A 22,882-nucleotide genomic window follows, 5' to 3' on the forward strand; every position below is an offset into this window, starting at 1 on the left:
AATATACATGCGCAGAGGTCAGAGCTGGAGGTCCCGGCTTCCTCCCAGCCATGTGCACTTAAGCGGAAGGGCTGGGCAACAATAAAACCTCCTCTCGCTCCAGCGAGCTCTCCCCTGACACCCTCACCTCCAGTGTGTACGTCAAGTACAGTGCTCACCTAGCGCTATATTACAACTGCCTTTGTGAAAAGGCCAAATGATGCATTTTTTACATGGTTATTATATATTTATATTCAATAACACCAAGGACCACTCTTGCGTCTGTCTGTCTCCTGTTTTTTATCTATTGTCACTGATAAATAGCCTTGCTCGATACAAGCGTACACGGAGTTTGAAGTGAGTCCCTCGTCTTTGTAGTCCACCAGCGATTGAGACAAGAAGGTAGAGGGAAGAGCCCCATAATGGCCAGTCATGATTAACATATTCAGAGTGACACTCTCTCTGTGTTCGTTCGTTAAGCCCGGTCTGTCTGACTAATGAAGTGGAGCGGCAGTTTATCAATTAACCCAGCACTGAGCCATTTATGCTGGGGATAATGCTCGCGCCGGGTGTCACGGTGATCCAGTTTGGTGCCCTTTAACCTCCGCGAGTGTCCAACGAGGCAGGACTGTGTGACAATGACAGCAAGACACACACAAAGTCCACAAGCGGAGCTGCTCTAAACAGGATTTGCGCCTGCTGCTCTCCAGCAGAATGCAGACAAAAGGGTGTGGATTGATTGGGTAATAGGATCATGAAAAAAGATCTCCACAAACTAACATTGGGGGTTTTCAGCATTCTCCGACTTCGCATAGATCATAGCAAACAACTTAGTGCTGTCTCTATTAAAACAAGCCCTCCCCTGCCATTATCTTTCCCCCCACTGCTCCTTCCTCCATTTCACATTGTTTGTGTTCATTAAGACATGGGCGACCTGCCTTATCCACACATCAGACCCAGCTCTCAAGAGTAATTGCGATGGTCTCGCAGAGGATAATGTGGTTTAAACTCAGTATAGCCTGTCTATTAGGAGAGACATGATGGCAACCACAAATAATAAAGAACTATTTATTCCTCTCTCTGTGACGCTAACTAGGTAACATATCAAGCCAGCACCGCTAAGGGTCTCTCTTACTGTCAGATATGGCACCCTTCATCCATTCCCAATGGCCCTTGCCTCGACATCTCTGCTCTTCATTTTCTACATGAGCCTGGTCATAAATGCACACACACCTCATATATATTTGATAGTTAATATTTATCCTCGCTAGGGAAGTGCACTTTACATGTGGTAACATACGATTACCTGCAATTCTTATAGCAAAGAAACAAAATCGATATGGATATATAATTCATGACAGAGGGGCTATCAGTTTTTATGGCTCTCTATCCAGCCTCATTAAAGTTTTATCGTAATTGACTGCAAGCAGGAGTTTTTAAGGCATGTTTCTCCCTCACTTTCTACCTTTAATAATTAAGTAAAGTTTAATTGGTTGTATTTTGAAGCACCGAGTGGATGATAGGAGTCTCCCAAATTCAGAAGCATGAATTATATAGTGCTATGTTATGCATTAACCTGTCAGTTTGTTCATTTGTTAAGGCGGAAAAATATGCCCCCCCCCCCAACACACACACACAACCAGAAATCGAATAACTGACCGGCCTCTTCAAAAAAATTCCTTTTTACGTCTTTCATTGCCGTGTTAATGTAGTGACATGACGCTGTCACTCAGAGGGCTCCCATCCACCGCCAGTGCCTGAATCGACTCCGCTGATTGGTGGTCAACTTGTTCTCTTGAAGGGAGATTGACAGACGGAAAATTGCACTCTCAGATTTCACCCTTCATTCGTTGCAGTTGTTCTTCCACTCGTCAACTCTCCGCCATGCCTGAGACAGACAGAGGCTTTATCCATTAGCTGCTGGCTTGGCGGGTGGGTGGGCAGATTGAGGCGGGATGGAGGAGGAGATGGGGGTAGGAAGACAATCCTACATTTGAGCACTCTGAGGGAAAATCAATCATGTCATCATAAGTGAGAAGTATGGATGAATTTCATCAGCTGGTTCCTGTCCTGTTCACGCCGCTGGCTTTCTGACTGGCCTGTCCCTCTGATTGGCTTTCTCAATGACCCTTAAATCCGGAAAAGGGGGAAGATTTTGAAAACACTTTAATAAGGGAAATCGGACAGTAGTAGTTTCAGGGTTACTATTTCCCACTTTGTCTGCTGCTACACTGTGGGAAACCTCAAGTGGTTTCTCTTGACAAAGTGGTAATAGATTTACCATGTGATTTTTGCGCCAAACCGGCATCAGGCAGTTTTCATAAGAAAATGTGTCTCAACTATTTTCTGCCCACTGCAGATATGATGAAGTGTTATAAAGGGCATCGGCACTCTGCCACTGAAAATGTATTTTATAATTTTCCCCATCGTCTCACAAGGTCACAGATGAGCACTAAAAGCATCATAGGTAAAGGGTGTGAAGCAATCAAAAATGGATGAAAGTGAAGACATGGAAATCACAGATGAGAAACTGACAGCCGTTTACAGCCTTGTTGTTGATGTGAGTGACAGAGCGAGGGAGAAAGTGAGAAGGAGAGGGGTGGGAAAAAAAGGGGAGAGTTAAAGTGGTGATAAATTTAATGGAAAAATCAAATACAAAACAAATTCATTCCTCTAAACTTGATGCTTCAGTCGTTCTTTTCTTGGCCCGTGCTAAGCCTTAGAATAAACTGTCACTCCTTATCGATCGCATCTGAATTGTTACCGAGATTTCTGAAAAGTAGTCCTGACACACACCCTGCGAATAGTAATCTTGGGAGATGAGAACATCCAGACTGAACAGCTAACACCGCCGACTTAAAATAAAAGAGGCTTTTCTTTTCTGCCCCTTCTTCAAATCCAAGCTAATACACTTTGGTGAATTACAAATTCAGCGATAAATATGTTGCTGTGAGAGATTGTTGGATTTTATCGTTCTTGCTACTAACTGTGAAGGAAGGGGGTGGGGGGGGGTGGAGTTCTATTTTGTCATGGGGAATGTTTTATAAACAGCGACTGAGCGTGAAATGTTTGTACACGATTAGACTGCCATTTGTGATGGAGATGACATGATCAAGAAATCAATTCACTTTGCGTTTGATTTTCCAGAAAGCTGTGAAATGACTGCTGTCGACTAAAATTCATGTATCATGGTATGGCTCATTATATTCCGATGGTGTATTAATTACGGCTATAGATAGAGAGCTCTGCTGTGAGCTGTAGCCCGGCTGCTGTGTGCCAGGGGGAGCTAGCCTGAGGAGGAAAGCTCTGCTTGTATCCACTCATCCCTCAGCTGACAGGCCTGCTCCAGGAGAAAAGGATTTCTCCGGATTGAGTGCCATTTTCTCTTCTTTAACAAGGAAATTAGTGTGTAAAGGAGATCTGTCAGGATAAAGTGCAGCTTGACTGCTGCCGCCCTCCCCTCCTCTCTGTCTTTCTTTCCCGCCCTTCCCTCCTTTCCCTCCTTTCCCCCATCCTGTAACTCGCTCTCCACCTCTCCTTCACTTTCTCTCCCTCTGTTTGCCTCGCTCCTTTCCCTCCTTTCTCTCCCTTCTCCCCCACTCAATGGCTCCCTCAGGGGATCTTCCTTGAGCATTAGCAGAACACATCCAATGTCCCAGCTACATGATTTCATGATATGATTTGTACCGGGGATTTGCAATAATCCGCAAATAAAGTTGAAAGTGAATGACTCTCAATAAGAGACGCAGACAAGCAAAACCAAACCTTTTAAGATTTTCTTTATCTTTAATGGCATGAAAAATGAATTTGTTTTGCATTAGATCACAACAATTTTGCAGGGGCCTGAGTATGTTGTTCTGTCGTTGACTTTTATGATCATGATTAATTCCTGCACAGGAACCTCGCTGATATACATAATGCATCATTCGCTCATTTAAATGTTCAGTTCCTCTGCAGTTGCACAGAGCTTGGTAGCTCATTACACATTACCCATGTGTGCCTGGGAGTTGGAGTGTGCCAGCCACTGACTTGTAGTCACAGATACAGTATCTGCTGCTTTGGCAGGATGTCGTCGATTGACATTGCGATTAAACTCAGGTGTCACCCGCACCACTCTTCATTCCCCGCATGTTACTCCCTTTATTTTTGTCTCAACATCAGTGAGACCAATTTTTTTTTACCTGGTGGAGATGGACAGGGATGAGCCCTACTGGCACATTTTAATAAGTCTGCTTCAAAGGTGTCAGGTGAGGGAAAAAAAAAAAAAATCAAAACAACCTGGGTTAATTTGAAATGTACTCTGCATCTGTGATGGGAACAGCCTCACAGGTAAGTAAGGGAGACAATTAGGGAATATCCGTAAGTGCAGGAGCTGCATACTAAAAAACGCAAATCACTATTTCCCCATCTGGCCCCTACAGTGCCGAGAACTGCAGCTGAGGTCCGATTTCACCCGTCAATCACGGCCGCCTCGCTGTGGGGTGTGTGTCCTGGTGAGAGAACCTACCCCCAAGTCATTAGCACACACAGTCAAACTGTACTGAGAACTGCCCCGCGCCGCTCCGCTCTACACCACGGTTTAAATATCCCCAGCCTGTGACAGGATCAGTTTAGCGATCTGTAGGATTGATCTCCTCTTTAAAGTTTTGCCTGAGGCGACTCTAATTGGGAACGAGGCTGCCTCCCACTCCCCTCACTCCCTTAACTGTCAGTCTTGGCTTTGTTTACTGAGGACATGCCCAAACCTATTTACTCAATAATGAGGAGACGTGGTGGGGATGCTGCTGATCACATTGAGGCCCCCAGCGGGACTTCTGCATGCTGCGAAGGGCGGGAACATCATTTTAGACTTTTTGAGCTGGTGAAAGTTAGCCTACGCCGTCGCTATGATGTAGAGCAGAGGAAATCTTTTCACGCTTATTTTCTCGTAGACGACACTCGTTCCTTGATTTGCAGAGCGCTTGTCTACCTCTGGGAATTGATGGTGTCTTTTTTTTCTGTGTCAAACCATGCAGTTCACTAAAATCTGAAATAGAACAGTTTGGTTAAAGTACAAGTTGACAAAGCACTTAAGAGCCATTTTACTCTTGTAAAATATCTTCTATGGGTTAATGCCATTCAGGAAGAATTACAATGAACCATTACCCCGCTCTAAACACGTGAGGTATCACTGGTGCCTCACTGTGAAGTGGACTATTCATGACTGGAGTGCTCGGGTCTATTGGGCCTTCGAGCGAATTCCTCTGATTCTCACTCTCATTTAGGTTGTTTTCATTTGCGCTGAATGACAAAGCCTTTGGTGTGGATGGCAAGGCTATAGAGTCCATTGATGCCCATTGGGATTATGAATGATGAAGTGGAGAGGCTGCTGCTATCACAGGGACACAACACTGCTCTTAATAGAAAAGCATTTAGAAAGGCAGCGGGGAGGAGGTGGCGGTGCTGGGGGCTCTCTGACACTCGACTGATAAGAGGCAGCTCTTCAGAGGTGGTAGTGTGTACAATGAAACACGCTGATGGGGATACAATGACACACATGTTGCGTCTGACAGGCGGTGATTTAGACGTGGGGTAAAAAGAAGAAAAAAACCTGGATAAAAAAAACTGAATTTCATGATGCGAAACCCCCGGTAGAGAATTTACTTGTGACGCTGCAGGAGCATATTTCTACTTATTGGTTTGATTTGAGGGAAAATGCATTGTCATTGCTCATATTTGGCCCTGACAGATTGAGGAGGGACAGGGATAAGGGGGAGAGAGAGTTAGCAGTGTAGTGGCACGGGGAGTGAAAGAGAGATATGCAGAAAGAGAGAGCTGTCAGTTTGAGGAATGAGTCTGATAAGAGGAAGGGACTCAGCAGATGGGCAGAAGAAACCGGCAGCACACTTCTCAATTAAACATGTAAATACCAAAAGCAGGCAGCGATGGAGACGAGGAAGTTAAATAAACACAACACCGTGCTGTGATTACAAGCTGGAAACACCAGCACCTTTGCCACTTTTTTTATTTTTAGTTCCTGAAACTCTAAGGAACTCTTTGCTCGAGCCAAACTTCTGTTTTACCATATTATATATTCCATTCCCCCCTTTTCGTTATTTTTTTTTGTCATCTCCTGTGGCTAAATTGATTCATGTAGAGTCAGATTCTTTGGGAAGTCGCACACCCACCAGGAAATATTGTGATGGATCTAATTGAGCCATTCATCCATTTATTTTTTACTTTGTTGTTATTCTTTCATTTTTAATATTTTTTCTAATAATTGTTGTCCATCATTTTTACATACATGCCCCCCCACACGCCTCCCCTCCGACGCTCACCCTGCTGTGAACTACAGGGAGTATCTTAAATACTTCTGTAGGCAGTGTCCCTGACATTAATAACAATGAGCTTGGCATAACCACAGTACATTCTTAGGGAAGATTCACAGTTTGACATTCAGCCCAGATGCTATCGCGGAGCCTCGGCGTTTAAGACCGCAGAGAAGACAGACATCTGTCACTTGTTACCTTTTGAAGTGAATGAGAGAGGGACGCAGGGAAAAACACAGTGGACAAAAGGCCATTCTGACCACAGACCCTCAGTGTTTACAAACGGAAAGAGAGAGTGACAGGAGAAACTCAAGATGAATGGATCGCTGCTGTTGATCTCGCCTCCTCATTCCATGTGCTAAGTTATTCCGTGGCTGCTGCCCCAGTGGGGGGTGCAGGGAAACAGGAAGTTGAGAGAGGCAGGCAGAGGCAGACAGAACGCCTCAAGGACTCTGGAGGAGCAGAGCGCTGCAGCCTGCATGGGAAAAAAAAACTTACTGTACACTTCTCTGTCCTGAGGTATCAAAAATTACAAATGTGAACATAATCCACATTTTAATGAGTGGATGATGCTATATTAAGGCAATATTTGCAATAGTGTTGATTTGTCACATTGAGGCAAGAACGCTCATTGCATTAGAGTAAAGAAGAAGAATAAAGGTCTTCGCACACCAATTCCATATTTTTTTTATATTTACAGACTTCGAAACTTTTTTCCATCATTAAAGTTTTCGGAACAGGTTTGATTGGCTGCGTTTTTTGCATCTGTCAAAGACCTTGCAGAGAGATGTTTGAGCTGTCCGGGATCAGTTGGATCACAGAAATTTGTTTTTCGTCTTTTTGATACGTGGTCTCAGTGCTGGTAACATCTCAACCTGGACCGCTGACATCCTGAAATAGACTTGGAAGCGATCGAGATAATTTCGCTGCTCCTTGATCAGAAGATGAAATTCTCCTTGTTCCTGACGGCTTCTCAGGTTTGGATGGACCCGAAGTTTACTTTTTTTCAAGGAGTGGACCAAAAAATTTCTCTGTTGCTTGACTCCATTTTTTCTCCTATTGAGAATTTTCAAACAGAACAAAAACAATACAACGGACAGTGTCAGTATGCAAGGTTTCTGTGTGTGATGATTTTTATTGGATAATGGATTTTAAAAAATGCATACAAAAAAAACAAACTTGGTGCGCAAAGACCTTAAGTGTAAGGAAGTGCATTTTGATATAATTACTAGAACAATGGCCATATTCATTTATCTTCTGTCATGTCTCCTCAGACCTGTTTCTATTTCAGGTTGCACGTCAAGTGAGAGCAGCTATATCTGGCTGGCAATTAAGCTGGTCCTGCCTCCCCTTGATGCTTGATTAGTCCGATTGATGGAGGAGGCCATATGTGGCGGTGTCAAAACTTGGCAGCCAGGCTCCATCCTCTCAAATGAGAGGCAGGCAATAAAGAGGCAGGCTGCCCAGAGTGGGTGCACGTACGCGAGGCCTACAAGCGCCATGATTTTGGGCTCCCTGATATGTTGCATTTTCTCTGGGGGTCTCCGGGGCACTGACCACTCCAGCCAAGTTCTCGTCGGGGGCAGAGGTGGCCACCGGCTAGGGGTGTCACTGTGCTGAACCCTCTGGGGCACGAGCTCCAGGCAAGACGTGGGGGGTGTGTGTGTGTCGGGGAGGGGGGTGCGTTGGAGTGGTATGGGGGGTTGGGAGGTTTAGAAAGCTGAAAGATATGGCCCCCTTCCCAATCTCGCTCGGAGACAACAAAAAGGGAATGCTTGAGAAGGGGAAGCAGCGGGAGGAGAGCACAAAGACAAAGGCGCGGGCAAGGTCAGTCTAGCTAATGGGCCTGAGCCGTAGGCTGCCTGGGGCTAGGCACACTTCTGTTCTCTCTCGCACACTGGGCCTTCAAAGACCCTTCAGTCCACCCCTCTCCTTCTTTCCTCTCTTCCTCCATCTCTTCCACTCCTCTTTTACTCTTTTCCCCACTTCCACTGGTGACACTTCCTCCCTTCAAAAGGTTCTGTACAGAGGCCTTTAAAAAACACATTTTCCATGAAACACTTCCCCAATGCTCACTAGTATCAACAATTGTGATGCTAATGAATGATTATTCCTCCAAAACACAGCGTTTCCAAAATGATGGAGAGGCATAGTTTTTTTAACTATGAGGATGCAGATCTCTTCAGGGTTATCGGCTGTCAGCGACCATCATTAGGTCCAAGGTGGGTCCCTGGAAGTGCTAAGAGGAACTGTTGGAAATGAGGAGGAGGAGGAGGAGGTGTGTTGTTGTCAGGTTGGCTGGCTGGCGTTGCTTGGCTCCACTCGAGGGCTCCTTTAATGTGCAGCGGAGTAGAATAAGTGAGTGGCTGTGGGCACCAGCTGAGCTCACTCTCGTCTTCGCCTGGTAGCTGAGGGGTGAGCCGCTGCCACCTGACACTGGGCACACGGCTCAGGGCTCCTCTTGGCAACGTGGCACAGCACACATGTCCCCTCATTTGGATGGAGATTCAGACACAACACACAAAAGCTTTACCCCCCCGGTCCTCCTCTGCCTCCTCCTCCTCCCTTCCCTCACTCAGTCTCTCTTTTCCCCCTCCTGTTTTTTTTCTCTCCCCTTCCTTTAGTTTTTGATGGCATCATAATAATCTGGGTATCTTCTTGATCATGCCCCATGTTTTTCTTTTTCTTTTTTTCCCTCATCTTCTAGGAGACGAGTTTGAAATTGCCTGCGTCAGGACTTTGCTAATTAAAGTCATACTTTCAAAAATGCCATAATAACTGTTAATTAGCTTGATGCTATTTTCAGCATAATTTGCTAATTAGTGGAAAACCTGTACAGCGTTTCTCTCTAATTACAGTATGGCTCCGCACGGCGCATCTGTGCCTTGACTCCAAATGATACCATTACAAAGTCCCGTATTACGCATTCTCTCAAAACAGTTAATTGCCTCCACAGATAGTGAGATACTTCAGTCAGCTGATTTTTATGGTAATAAATGGACAGGCACAGACACAAACCTCCCTGGTTCATATTTATGAAATATGAAAAAGGAAAACAACCTCCTTATGAGATGCATGGAGTTAGTTTGGAATATAATCTGGTTGGTTCTGTGATGATTTTGTGTGCTCATGCGTTGAGTTGCGGAGACTTTTAATGAAGTTTGATCTATTATACGTTATAACCTTGTGAGCGACGAAGCCATAATGTTGTAATTAAAGCGAGAGACGCAGACGGTAACGACATCTGCGTTATTAAAAGGTAAAGGCGAAGCTCTGATGGATTGTATTTTCTGGGGTGGTTGCCATGTAAATACAAGTAGCAACATAATGTGGCCATGCCACAGCTTATTACTGGGAATGTAACTAGCTTGTCGCCCCTCCAGTTATTTTCATGTAGTCTAGCAGGGGGGAGAGAAATATGGACATGACCACAGGTTGACCCTAATACATGTGTATACGAGACACAAATTATGAGTCATTAAGTGTGGTGAGAAGCATGATTGGCATGACCTCTGACCCCGGGACAGCAGCTGTGCCCATCCTCCGCCTTGCCCCGCTTTTTGACAGCCACCAGTCTGACAGGGCTAGCATCGGCGCCGGCTAATTAATGCACCACTTCAGAGACCCTTTCATTTATGGCTTCTGAAAGGCATTATTAAATTAATTAAACCACCAAGAGTTAGTCATTATGAAATCAGGAGGTTTACATGGATGACAGCGTTTATGAATTAAACATCCCCAAAGTTCCTCGCAGGAGATACCCCGAGCTGCGTGCGGGTACCTAGCGCGACAGATGTTTGCCCCCCCCTTCCTCGAGCTAACCTGTATTGCAAGCGATTTAGGTCTCATTTGGGGGTTTGGAAACTGAAAGCAGGAGAGAAAGAGGTTCAGGATAGCTAATGAGCAGAGAAAGAGAGGGGGAAAGGAGGTCACCAGCTCTGTTCATCTGTAGACAGTGCAGATGGTTCTGTTTTATACAGTACAACAATGGCGTTACATCAATTTGTTGATCGCTAATAGATAGCTACTCTCAGATGAATTGCAGACTGGGATCAGTTGTCTGTGGGTTTTAGCGGAGAACTCTACATTTATAGCCTCGAAACATTTAGAAAAGCTGTGTGCTGTTTTTAACTCATCATGTGATGTGAGAACTACAAATGGTTCACGAGATAAATCCCATAAAGTTGGGCTTAGCTGGAGAGCAGAGGGCAGAGATGAGTAGCTCACTCAGGAGCCTCGACGATAGACTCCTTTTCATCTGCGGACTGAGATTCACAGATTATCTCAAGAGGCTCTCTATCTCTGTCCTCGTCTCCATTTCTCCTTTTCTGTTTCTCCACCCTCCCTCTCTCGCCCCTCGATTCAGGAAGTTTGCCAGCTACTGTCTTTGTTTACAATGCCAAGGGAAAATGTCAGAGCCGTTGAGAAAAATATCCTTAGAATCTTTTTTTTTTCATCTTCTTAATCTAACAGTTTACTGAACTTGATAAGTGTCCTATCAACATGCTAATCAAATTACTTCGGAACCAAAATTGACAGTTTTCATTAATTATACAAGATTATTCTAATTGCAATTCAAATTTATTCATTCCGAACAGAAGGTATTCAGTAATATTTTACAAAATTTGCATATTAAATGGAGGGAGTTGTGCATTATGCATGGTAATGTATGCACAGTTTCTTATTTTTAACTTCACGGCCATATGTGGTGTCGTTGTAGGAGCAGGTGAAAAGTCTAAGTGTGTTTAATTTGCTTGACAAACATTCGGCTGGAGCTTGTCAAGGGGAGTATTGTGAATGCCAATCTTTATTCCCTCTTTATTGATTACCCCAAACTCTAAACATCTGGAGGTAAATGGCACTGAGAGAGATGAACTGAATCATGGGATTAGTACCTTCAATGACTGAATCACTATCAATTACTTCAATAGCATAATTCAAGTGCGCCGCATAAAAGCTACAGTACCTCGGTTTGAGCCAGGATTAATATTGCAATTTAACGTAACAATGGAAGCATGGGAACGATATGGATGGTGTCCAACTTTTCCACATTGATGTCATAAAGCTAATGCCGTTATCTAAATACGAATGTATTTAATTCCTAATTTAGGCTTTGTTTGTAAAATGAAAAGGCTCAACGCATTAGGCACATGTTTTAAAAGGTAATGGATTCTGTGAGTAAAACAACCTTATTTATTCACTGAGACGCAAAACCCCCAATTTGCTCTTTGTTTTTATTTCCTAGAGCGGGCAGTGAAGTGCAAACAGCTTACTGGGAAGCTGTTTACTACTGTATATGACAAAGGGTGTGCGTGAATGCATGTGCGCGTGAACGTGAGTGTGTGTGTGTTTATGGGGAAGGGGGCGGGAGGGGTGGCTCTTCCAGCTCCACAGGCAAGGTCTTGTGTTGTAATGTAAGCGTAATAATTATCAAACAGCATCGGGGGCTCTGGGTACGGGCTTTAACAGGGGGAGAGCATGTTTGATATGTAGAATCAGCCCATAGTGCATCCATAGAGGGTGACTAAATCGCACGGTTCATGGATCACATTAGTATTGCTCTGCATCCACCCTCACACTATAGGTGATTTCCATTTAGACACACATTTCCACATGAAGATAAATATGACTTGAATCGTAATTTCCCTGAAGTAAATATAATACAAATACAACATAATACAGTGTCAGGCCGGGCAGGCTAATAGATTACTAGCGTGTTTTCCATTTGTATGGTAAGTGGTGAACCTAGGTGGTAGTCTGGTGAGTAACAAATTGAATGTTTAATCCATCTCAGTGCAGATTGAGGGTATCAGAAAGATCGGTGGTCGTATGAGTTCTCCTGTGACTGGTAGTATATTAGATATTTTTGCTCTTCAGGGGTTTGTGAAATGTTGGATTAACAGGAGGTGCAAAGTGGTAGATAAATGCAACGTCTTATCTGTTCTGAAGTTGTCTGTTATTTTTCAAATAGGTGTTTGGGTTTGACGTGGAGTATTTCCAGTCACTCAGTGGCGTTATCGCTGATGTCGGATTAAAAAAACACTAGAGCTGTGATTGACTTAGATAGTCACACACTAATTTATAACTTTTAATTATTGAATTATATATTGTATTTTATATGGCATTACTGAATTATTAACTTGACTGCTTGCGCACCAATTAAGTCATTAAGTTCTTCCTTATATGTTAGAGCTATAATTGTGGATAATATGTATATTAATATGCTTATATAAGATATACATCCTATACTGTTACCAAACATTCCCCAAGTACATATTTAATTCTTCAATAAATGTTTGCTTTGGCATTTTGGAGAAGCAAGATTAGCGTCAGCCACACAGCATCTCATATAAAGTGTGACAAATTGATATTTTTATATAGCTTAATCTGTTTACTATGATGTTTATGCGAGGAATTATTACAAACTAATTAAAGAAATCACTTTGATATAATTAGTCAGATTTCAGGAAGCTCATTAGTAGTAATTTGCATGAAAAATAAGCCCTGTAGTGGTGCTTAGACCCAGCTATTCGATCTGTGCTTTATCTGGTTACACATCAACCCCCATTGTTTGTTGTTTGAGGCTGTCTGAAGTGGCCCACAATATTTTCAGTCATTGCCCTGAGAAGCGGTGGGGCGTCTTTCAACCGATACCTCCCCTAAAGCAAGTCAACCTGTATGTGGAGGCAGACACACGCTCCTGTGTACATAAGGCAGGAGGAGCGAGCGGCAAAACACTGTCTATTTATCTGTCAGGTTCCTGACAAAGAACTGAGCTGACAAGTCAGGGTTTCCCTCAGCAGAGCAGGGGGGCTTTATTCACCGTACTTACATGCCCAGTCTATGCCCAGAGACTCATGTTATTTGCAAATCACACTCTTTGAAAACGCACAAACGGGGCGAGACATGCCACGCTACGGGTTTGTCAGCTGCCTTCACAACAGCTAGCTGTATCGCTAACAGTGTGCGGTTCGGTAAGGAAGCAGCTTTCTCTTAGCATTTGCCTCGCTGTCACTTTTTCCAACACATGTGATCTGTGTCTTCATGCTTGGGGTCTCTCCCTCTCCCTCAGAGGGTTGCCATCTTCCCTTTGGACTGACAAATAAAACACCTACACTCCTGCTGAAATAAAGAAAAAGGAAGAAAAAAAAGAATAAATTACATCAGTCTCTGCAGAGGAAGATCTTCCAGAGAAGAGTATATATATTATATTCATATAATTAAATAAAAGAAGCAGTGATGATTCAGAATAAAACCGCTATTTTAAAGGCTTTTTTTCTCTCAGGATACCTCAGTAAGAGGGGTTCAAAAAGCTGCCACTAAAACAGGACCTGTTTATTCTCCGTACCCGTTTCCCACCACGGACGAAATCCTTCCCTAAACATCCGGACAGAGAGGCACTTGTGTGGCGCTGATGTCACAGACCTACCTGGCCTCCCTCTCACAAAAGCTAAGGTATCATTAGCTTGGCGCACACAATGGCCATTCAACTGAGCCACAGCGCTCCTCAGGACCAGGGAACAATGTTATTTTTTGTCTCAGAATTATAAAGACAGAGTTTTGCAGGAAACCTGACAGACAAAACCCTTTAGAGGTAAATGCTCCAGGCGGCTTTTGGGTTTAATCTTTTCCCATTAGCATTTTGCCCCCACCCTCCTTGCTCACACACAAAGACCATATTTACAGGGTCAAAAGTAAAGGCTCGAGTCTCTGGGGACTGCTTTTTCTGAAAATCTTTACTATATTTTGACAACACTTTTTCTGCTTTTAATTTTATTTTCTTCTGATGTATTTCATATGGTCTATTTAATAGTTAAATAAGATCACATGTGGGTTTATTTGTTAAATGTATTATGAAATGCTTTTTTTTTCCACAAGAGAATAACAAAACGGAACATGAAGTCGTACACACTCGCTCACCCTTAACCAAATATTGTGAGAAACTGCACATGCAAGCATATTAAAAATTATTAACCCACAATGCAGGGGTTTATATAATAGTTATATTGTCAACAATACAACAGCAATGCTAAGGGTTCATATGTGCTACCTTTGTGTGTGTGTGTGCACACATTCACTTATGCTTGTGTGTGTGTGTGTGTGTGTGTGTGTGTGTGTGTGTGTGTGTGTGTGTGTGTGTGAGAGAGAGTGTGTGTATGTGTGTGTGACTCCATGTGTGTGATTCATTCCAGGGCAGTTTTAGTCCTTATAAAATATTCATTTTGGTTGTGCAGGGCCCTGTAATTGCCATCTCTCACCCTGAATTATTTATACCTCGCACAGACTGACAAAGCTTTGCCATACGGCCCCAGATGAATCAGAAAGCAGCCATCTCTGCTGCCAACAGCACTGGGCTTTCACACAAATATGGCAGCCACGTCTCTCTGCCTGGCCTCTCTTAATTTGACATTTTCTTTTTCCCCCTGCCTTTGTCCTAGGTGCACAGAAAGGTTACCTGTTAGCTTTAAGCACCGACCTGCTCTCTGTCTTTCTGTCTCTATCCCCCCCCTGCCTACATGACAGTCCACAGTGGGTTTTTTTTTTTTCCCCTTTCTCCCCCCTCTTCTGAGAACACGTTAATGTGGCGGCCATGTCAGAGTGGCTGCCTCATGTTTTATGATGACTGACCAGTCCTGACAGCCACTTTAGATGTATGTATTATACATTAGTAATAATATGATGTAGAAATACACACATACATTTGAGCATGCATGGACAGAGAGCAAAACCACTGACTCACAGACCTATGTGTAACACACACACACATGCAAATAAGCCCCCACCGGCCTGCTAGATCCAGCATGGCTGTCGGTAAACGGTCAAAGCCCCCCTGCTGGCCTTCCCTGAACAGCTGCGTTCCTTTGCGTCCTGCCTGGGTCTGATCACTCCAAGGTGCCACAGGAGTGAGACAGCGTTGTATGGCTCTCATTGTAGCTCTGGGGCCTTCCAGAACCCCACGTCCAACACCCTAAATACAACTATTCACCCTCGCCAGTAACTCCGACATATGCTTATCTTCCATCTCACTAGTGCAGGGAGGTGCTGACTGGTATTTCCTCAAGGCCCCAAGCTCCAACGCTGACCAGTAATCAAAGCACCATATTTCTCCTCCTGCGTAAAAACAACCTGGAGATACCCCTCTGCCGTCCAGCTGGCGAGCAGAGTAAATATTCCCGAGAACCGTATTGTTGATGTACGTGATTATTTTCATAATGTCAACAACCCTCATGACTGACATCGTTGAGACTGTCATGGCCATTATCAGCAATCACCATCATATGAGTTTTATGGTGCCGCTGATGATTCAATAATATTTATGAACACCAGTTTGGATGTAGATGATGTTGGCTCTACAGCGGCAACCCCGATTTTGATTTGCTTTTTACAACGGGGCTGAGCAAGACAAAACAACGCAGAATTATTTATGTTTGGTGTCTTATTATATTGTGTTCAAAGTCCTGGTAGAGAAAAAAGCTGTATTCAGAGTAAAACAAAGAACAGCGTGCAACAGCACACAGCCTCAGCAGTATCTGGATGTGAGGGGATGGGAGAGGCAGAGAGAAAGCTCGGGGCTAAACATGCAGTATGTGGCGGGCTGGAGCTAAAAGCTGCATAACGCATACAGCCTTGGTCCACCGTTAGCAAGTGATGGATAGTTAGCAGGAGCTCAGAGTCTTCGTCTAATCTGTTACAGTAAACCTGTGCCAAAGCCTGAAGGGAATCAGTGGGGGCTAGCTAGGAGTGGGTTTGACGTGAAACCATTTGTGAAGACGAGCGATTCTCTTAAGTAAGAAACTAACAGTGTCCGGAGAGAGAGAGAGGGAGCGAGCGAGCGAGACAGGAGGTGAGGAGAATGAGTGAGAGTACAAGAGAGAGGAGGAGGAGGAAGAGATACCATAATGAGTCCTGTAGCCATGGAGTAAATGAAGAGGGATTGACAGAGTGAGGGATCCTCAAGTGAAATAATGTCAATGCCACTCTGCCCATTAGAGAGAAAGGGGGGATGGTGGAGGAGAGGGTAAAGAGGGATGAATGGAGGGACACAGCTACATCTTAGGGTGGAGAGGAAGCACATAAATTATTTGTGACACCTCCGCAACACACACACACACACCGCTAACAAAAATATGAAATATGAAACAACAAAATGAACTGACAATAGCAGCTGGAAAAATAAAGAAATAAAAACAAAATATAGGCCTTGGAAATACTCAATAAATTCTGCGAGACATGTAGTTGGGATATTTGATGTCGAACAATAATAATCACAGTGACATCTGCCTTGCTTGCTCTCAGAGGAAATGGGCAGGAGCCCGTGAGTGGAAGGGGTTAATCTCCCCAACCCAATAAGGTTGGATAGTGAGGCACTTGTTCCCTGATAAAGAAGTGATAGGATCTGTGGGTCTGGTCCCTCGGTGCTTGTACAGGGGTAGAGCAAATATTGTTAATGTGCTGTGGTTTACTTCAGCTAAGGCGAGAAAAACAGCTCTGCTTGACGAGAGAAGACAGTGGCGAACCAGAACATGGCAGGAGCGGCCGTGCAGCTCGGCTCGGCCTCCCAGGGACTTCACTGGCACATATATGCGAGCCCACTCAGTTGCATAAATAAGTGTACGGGAAGATTAAGATCTATAAGTGTCTCTATTTCTCGTTTTACCTGCTCTGCCTTGTCACAACAGGGATCTGAATGCAGTTCAGTGGAGTGCCTAATAACTGGAGCAGTAGGTAGGGAAGGCAGGAGGCTTGACATTAAGACCCCGGCGTTTTGGAAATCCGATATGCTATTGACCCGTGTACTACTATCTCAGCGTAGAGATCTGGTGTCAGCAGATTGTAGTCTGGTGTTGGGAGCCGTTTCTTACAGGGCTCCTATAACAGGGGCCCATTGAGTCTGGGAAGCAGCTGGGGCCTGATGGGCTGGAGCTGGTTGGTGATCGATACTCACCGCCCTGCAACGGATGACCTCACTGTCATGGCTGCCGGCTGTGGACACTGCATGCTAGTCATTAGTGCCGGGGCACCAATCAGGAGCTTAGACTTGTCAATACCTGACTCTTACAGATACTGTGGCCATCTGTCAGTGTATTGTGTAACGGCCTAAACAAATGTTGGGCAGCTCTTTTGTACAATAAGAACAAGGTGTGCTATTAAGGAAAAAAATACACCCACATTAAGGTATTTCAAAAAGTTCAAGTCGAACTTTTTTTAAACAAGTCATTAAAAATAATAAAAATCGTAAAATAAATGGATAAAATCAGGAGTGGAATGGACAGGACAGCTAGCCTCTAGTGCCAATGGAGCCTTCTTAATAATACAACATTATCCTTATTTGCCCTCTTCACTCAAATCAAAGGGATGGACATTTATGCATGAGTGACATCAACCCGGCAATTAAGTTGGCCATTTAAATGAGAGAGGGCCTTCCTCACCTCGTCTGTTTGTTTTTTTCCCCTCTCTCTCTTCTTTTTTTTCTGTTCCCCCTCCGTTTGATGATGGGAGAGGGTGAGATAGAATTAGGGCGATGGGTCTTCCTTTGAGTGTCAGCCTAAAATGATCAGAGTAAAGATAAGAGGGTCTAGCAGCCCTCAAATCAGTCAAAGTGCCAAAGTCGGCCTTTTTCTCCTCAATTACCGGGTCTGTGAAGCCAGGGAGTGGAAGGCGCAGAGCCTGCTGCATTACTAAAGAGACAATCTATTTCCCCTTTGACCAGAGGGAGAGAAATCATTATGGCATGATTAGTAGCTTCGGCAGTGGGCGAGCATGGAGGTACTACGGCAGAATCGTATTAATTGCCATGGACCGAGGCATGAGCAGGATTGTTTTAGCGTTGATTTGTGGACCTGTATGACGAGCTGTCGGAGATAAAAGCCGATGTCAGGTCTTAGTTATACTGGCAGACTTCGGGCATGCAGACAGAAAGAGTTGATGTCAAAATGAGCTTCCGTGGCTGCCCTGGAAGTCTTTCTCTATATGCCTGTCGATGTCTTCCTCTTTGTCTTTCTTCACACTTCATAGTTTTCCTTTACGCCTCCTACTATCCCTCCCTCCACTCCCCCATTCCCTCAGATGGACTACACCCCACCCCTCCTGCACCCTCCTTTCCCTCTCTCTCTCTCTCTTTCTCTCTCTCCTCCAACTGATAGCTGCCTTGGCCGATTATTTCATCCAGTGCGGTCCACTGAGAGCCTCCTCTCCCGGCTTTGGAAGAGCTTTAATTAGCCATGTTAATATCCCCTTCATTGGCCTTAATATCACTCAACACCTTCCTCCATCTCAGCGGCCACCAGGGTCCCCCTGTCCTGTCAGAACAGCTGATTATTGAGAAGGATAGCTTTAATCAAACCTAATTGCAGTTCATTCTTTCTCTCTATCCCCCTTTGCCCTCCATTGCCAACATCTAATGGCAGCGACGACTTGATATCCCATTAAAAAACAATTAAACAACCTCCTTTTGTCTCCGTGCGTGCCAAAACACCAGCGCAAACTTCTGTAGATATTTAAGAAGTAAAACAGAGAGAGAGGGGCCTTGTCTTAATTGCTCTCCTTTTCACCAAGGACCAATTTGCACCGTGCTCATGGAGAATCTTAACCAACTCAAATGTAATGGATGCTATAGCACTGCCGCTGCTGTGGACTATGAAAATTAAGCTTATCTTTTTAGCGGAGAAAGTGTGCTTAATTGCTTTCATAACAGTAAACATAAAGGAGCTGCTTTATGATAGCGTGGGCACTCGGCTTCTCGTGTTTATTGTTTCTTAACTTTTGGTTTCACTGTGGTGGGAGCAGTATGTAAAAGCTTTAAAGTGTCTGAGAAAAGACACAAGACTAACTCTGGAAGTAATTTGTTTCTTTTATGAAGTCAACGTATTGCCTGGGAAATGTATTCTATCTCTTGTTTTGACATACAGTAAATTGTCTACCAATGGGTGATGCATGTACATACACAGGCTCACACATACGCGCACGCCCCTAGTGTGTAGACGTACGTGCACACACGCACACACTGGCCTTACCCAATCTGTATGAGAGGCGACAGACAAATAAAAGTCGTATTTCAGGTCTGCTTTCCGCAGATGTCTGCTGCTCTACATTATGACTCTTTGGGGAAATAAAAACAGGGTCAGGGAATTAGAGTACATAATGGTCATTTTGATGATCAGCCAACAGATGCAACCCGAAAACACAGTGAACACAATCAAGCGAAATGCACTAATGACAAGTCAGGTTTTTTATGGCCTCGCCGCACACCGACAGGCAATCAGCATTCTGGCATGGGTTAAAACGCCTTTTATTGATGTCCAAGCCAAACCTTCTTGGATGTGGAGTGAAAATATTTTCTCACCTCTCCTCTCCCTCCTGGGCCCTCGTGGTGAAGGTATAGGAGTCTATCGAAGAACGCTTCTAAATGACCAGTGCATGTGTTAATGTGGCCAGGGTTAGAGGGGTCATTCAGACTCTGATTTATGGCTTGGCCAGGATCCCACTGGGTGAACGAGAAGTCTTAAGTGTTGTGAGAGCGTCCTCGCAGGCAGGCCACACAAGCCACTGTATTTATCTGAATGAAATGGCCGTGCAATCTATGGTGCAATCTATGGTAATCCAATGAGCTGCTGTGATTCAGCGAGCCAAGTTCGTATTACAATGGAAACCACAGTATTGCATATAGTAATGCTAGTGCAATGTGATGAAAAATAAATATAACTGCGTGGTATTTATAATGAATCAGAGAAAGCAAAGGAACAATCAGTCATGATTCTGTGGGGAGAATTTGCAGAAACAACAAGTCGATTTCATTGTTTATTCTGGGTGGTTGTGTAAGATTTTACACAATAGGCAACATCTGAGACAATTTTTCTTTTGGGCCTTGTTGTTAATCTTCCTCTCTTTAACTATTTTATGTCTGTGAGACCACAGCTCACATGTGCAGCTCTCAATCCAGGAGTTTTATCGGTAAATTTAGCGAGACCTGGGAGGAAGCGGCGGAGAAAGGCAGCTTACAAACTAACCAAGCCCAGATCTCACTCAGACGTGACATTTGTTCAGAGACGATTAGCCAGGTTGTAATTTGTGGCATAATTGCCTCACCCACCCACAAGTGCATGGGTGTGTGTATGCGTGTCTGTGTGTGTGGCATACGGCAGTCCCAGGAGTGTCCGCCTAATTGCCTGACAGGACTATAAGTTTTGTGGCGCGCTCTCACCTTGTTAGGTCCTTTATCCCTGATGCTCTTCAAACAAGACCTGGTCACAGGTGGGCCTCATTTGCTTCCCTATTGAACAGGAGAACTTTAATTGCACAGGGGGTGTCCTGGGATTAAAGAGGTGGGTGGAATATCAAGTGACTTCCTGTATGTTAGTGGCAGATGGGTGTTGGGAAAGACCCGTGAACTCAGGTGAGGAGATGAGATGACAAAGAGACTGATGCTCTTGATTTTGAAGGAATATTAAACACCGCGACGTCCCCAAACTGAAACGATTGTGTCTGACTGAGTGCGTGGATGGATCAGACGTCTTTAAGAGATGTTATTTGAATATTCTGTCTCTAACAATTAAGCTTTAAAGGTATAATTAACGTGTTCTTTTCTTCTGTTTTGTGCTCTCTTCCAGATTCTTCCTAAAGTTCTTTCTCAAGTGCAATCAGAACTGTCTGAAGAATGCAGGGAATCCACGAGATATGCGCAGATTCCAGGTGACTGAAATCTATTTCACACATCTGTCTTTTCTGTCTCTCACTCTCTTCTTTGCAGAAACACCCACACGCACACGTACAGGTGTATAAATGCACAACTGCACTTCACTAAGTCACCTCAATGCACATTCACATATGTATACAATTCTATTATTGGCACTGAAGGAGGCAAAAACCGGGGAAAGGGAGAAAGCGAGGGATATTTTTTTGTCCTGTGCGCTCTGGACAGAATATTTATTAGGGAGTACCATCTGACACAAATAAGGATATAGGATTTAAGAGTGCCATCAATTGTGTTCCTGACAGCTTTCCAAGCCTGAGCGCAGAGGGGAGGACGATCCAACCACATGTAACAACAGTGTTAACTCAGAATCTGTCTGGCAGCGGAAACGCATACCTTCTTATACACACATATGCGCCGGCACGCACACACACGGACACACACACATATGGATGCATGCACATACACGCTAGCAGCGCATATATTTGCTTTGTCTATATCCCTCACTCATTCTTACCCACATATGCATACACTTAAAGTCACACATGCATTTCTCTGCATAGCCAGTGAAAACCCATCGTAAGCCATCTGAAAACCATCATTACTGCGGGCTCACAAAATTCTGCGATTTACACTGAGAGGACATGACCGTTGAACACTTTTACTGCTTCTTTAACCCTCTCGCTTCTAATGTGTCAAGTAGTTGAGCCTTGAAATTATTGACCCCCCCCCCCCCGCCCCCCCGCTGATCCATTTATCCAACCATCCATCCATCCCGCCCCAGACATTTTCACCGCAAGCAGCCCACTAGGTCAAGGTGAGAGAGTGAGAGTTTAGTGTGATTTGTCCTATCAGGATACCGACAAACTACAGGAGGCGTCCGTCACTGACAGCACTGTTCTGTGATAGACACGCAACCGGCCTCCTCCACCAGGAGGAAGCCCAGACATGAAACAGACAAGACAGGGGTGTCCCCTCCTGATGTCACCACCATCAGCCCTCCCCTGCCTCCACACATCTTCCCTCAGGGTGAATGTGGACTGATGCATGACAGCCACCAAGAGGCTCTCACCTCTCACTCCCATGTGTCAAAAGGAATGTCAGAACTAAGTTGTAGCATCTGACTTTGTTTTTTGTGAAGCTAAAACATTCACATTAAAACAACCAATTTTTTTCTTTTGCTGATGATCATCCCTTGTCTCCAGTCCAACAGTTAGTAAGCCATTTTTCCCCAAATACATTTCCCAGATGCTGCAGCATAGGTGTTTCTCAGGCCAAAGCTGTGTATTCTGCATGCCTTCCACTCCACTTATTACCCCCAAAAACCAGCTGGAGGCCAGAGAGGGCCCAATCCATCATCCTCAGCTTGGCCCAGCTCTGAACCTGCTCACAAGAATGGAGCTCTTTCACTTCCCCTTCTCTGCCCCCCTACGCCCCCCCCACACCCTTCCCAAACCAACCAAAGAAAAAAAAAAGCGCCCCCCTAAATTCCACTGCTACACCGAGGTCACTTACCGGCGAAGCAAACCTGAGAGGGGCTCTCTGTTTCCGGCTCTGAAACACTTTGGCCATTCACACGCGGCTCACTGTTTGGAGATGTGGTGGCCGCAAAAACAACAACAAAAATAAGCATTATGAAATATGGAGTGTGGCTTGGAATCGGATCCTGGTAAAATGTTTGTTGAGTGATGGGATGGAATATGGCGCAGCTGGTAATGACTCCAGTAATATTTTAAAAGGGAAGCCTTCCGTCCTCAAATAGATGGACGAGTCTGATCAATAATTCTGAGCCTCAGCGAGGACGACAGTTGGTAGAGTGGGTGAACGGAAATGGTATTTTAGCGATTGAAAAGTCAATTAGCTGTACACAAATGTGCAACGCTAAAAAGCAAAAACAAAATGGCCG

General features: G+C 44.4%; 1 protein-coding gene across 6 annotated transcripts in view; it reads left to right on the top strand.

Moving 5' to 3' along the window:
• LOC109629176 (EBF transcription factor 3) overlaps window positions 1-22,882 on the top strand; it is a 68,717-nt gene that overhangs the window by 19,533 nt on the left and 26,302 nt on the right. For all 6 annotated transcript variants that reach the window (XM_069538455.1, XM_069538456.1, XM_020086706.2 and 3 more), the window contains exon 7: window positions 20,894-20,975. In XM_069538455.1, coding sequence (XP_069394556.1) covers window positions 20,894-20,975 — 82 coding nt within the window. The remainder of the gene's footprint in view (window positions 1-20,893; window positions 20,976-22,882) is intronic.

The sequence above is a fragment of the Paralichthys olivaceus genome, chromosome 14 (assembly GCF_024713975.1).
Source record: "Paralichthys olivaceus isolate ysfri-2021 chromosome 14, ASM2471397v2, whole genome shotgun sequence".
NCBI lineage: Eukaryota > Metazoa > Chordata > Actinopteri > Pleuronectiformes > Paralichthyidae > Paralichthys > Paralichthys olivaceus.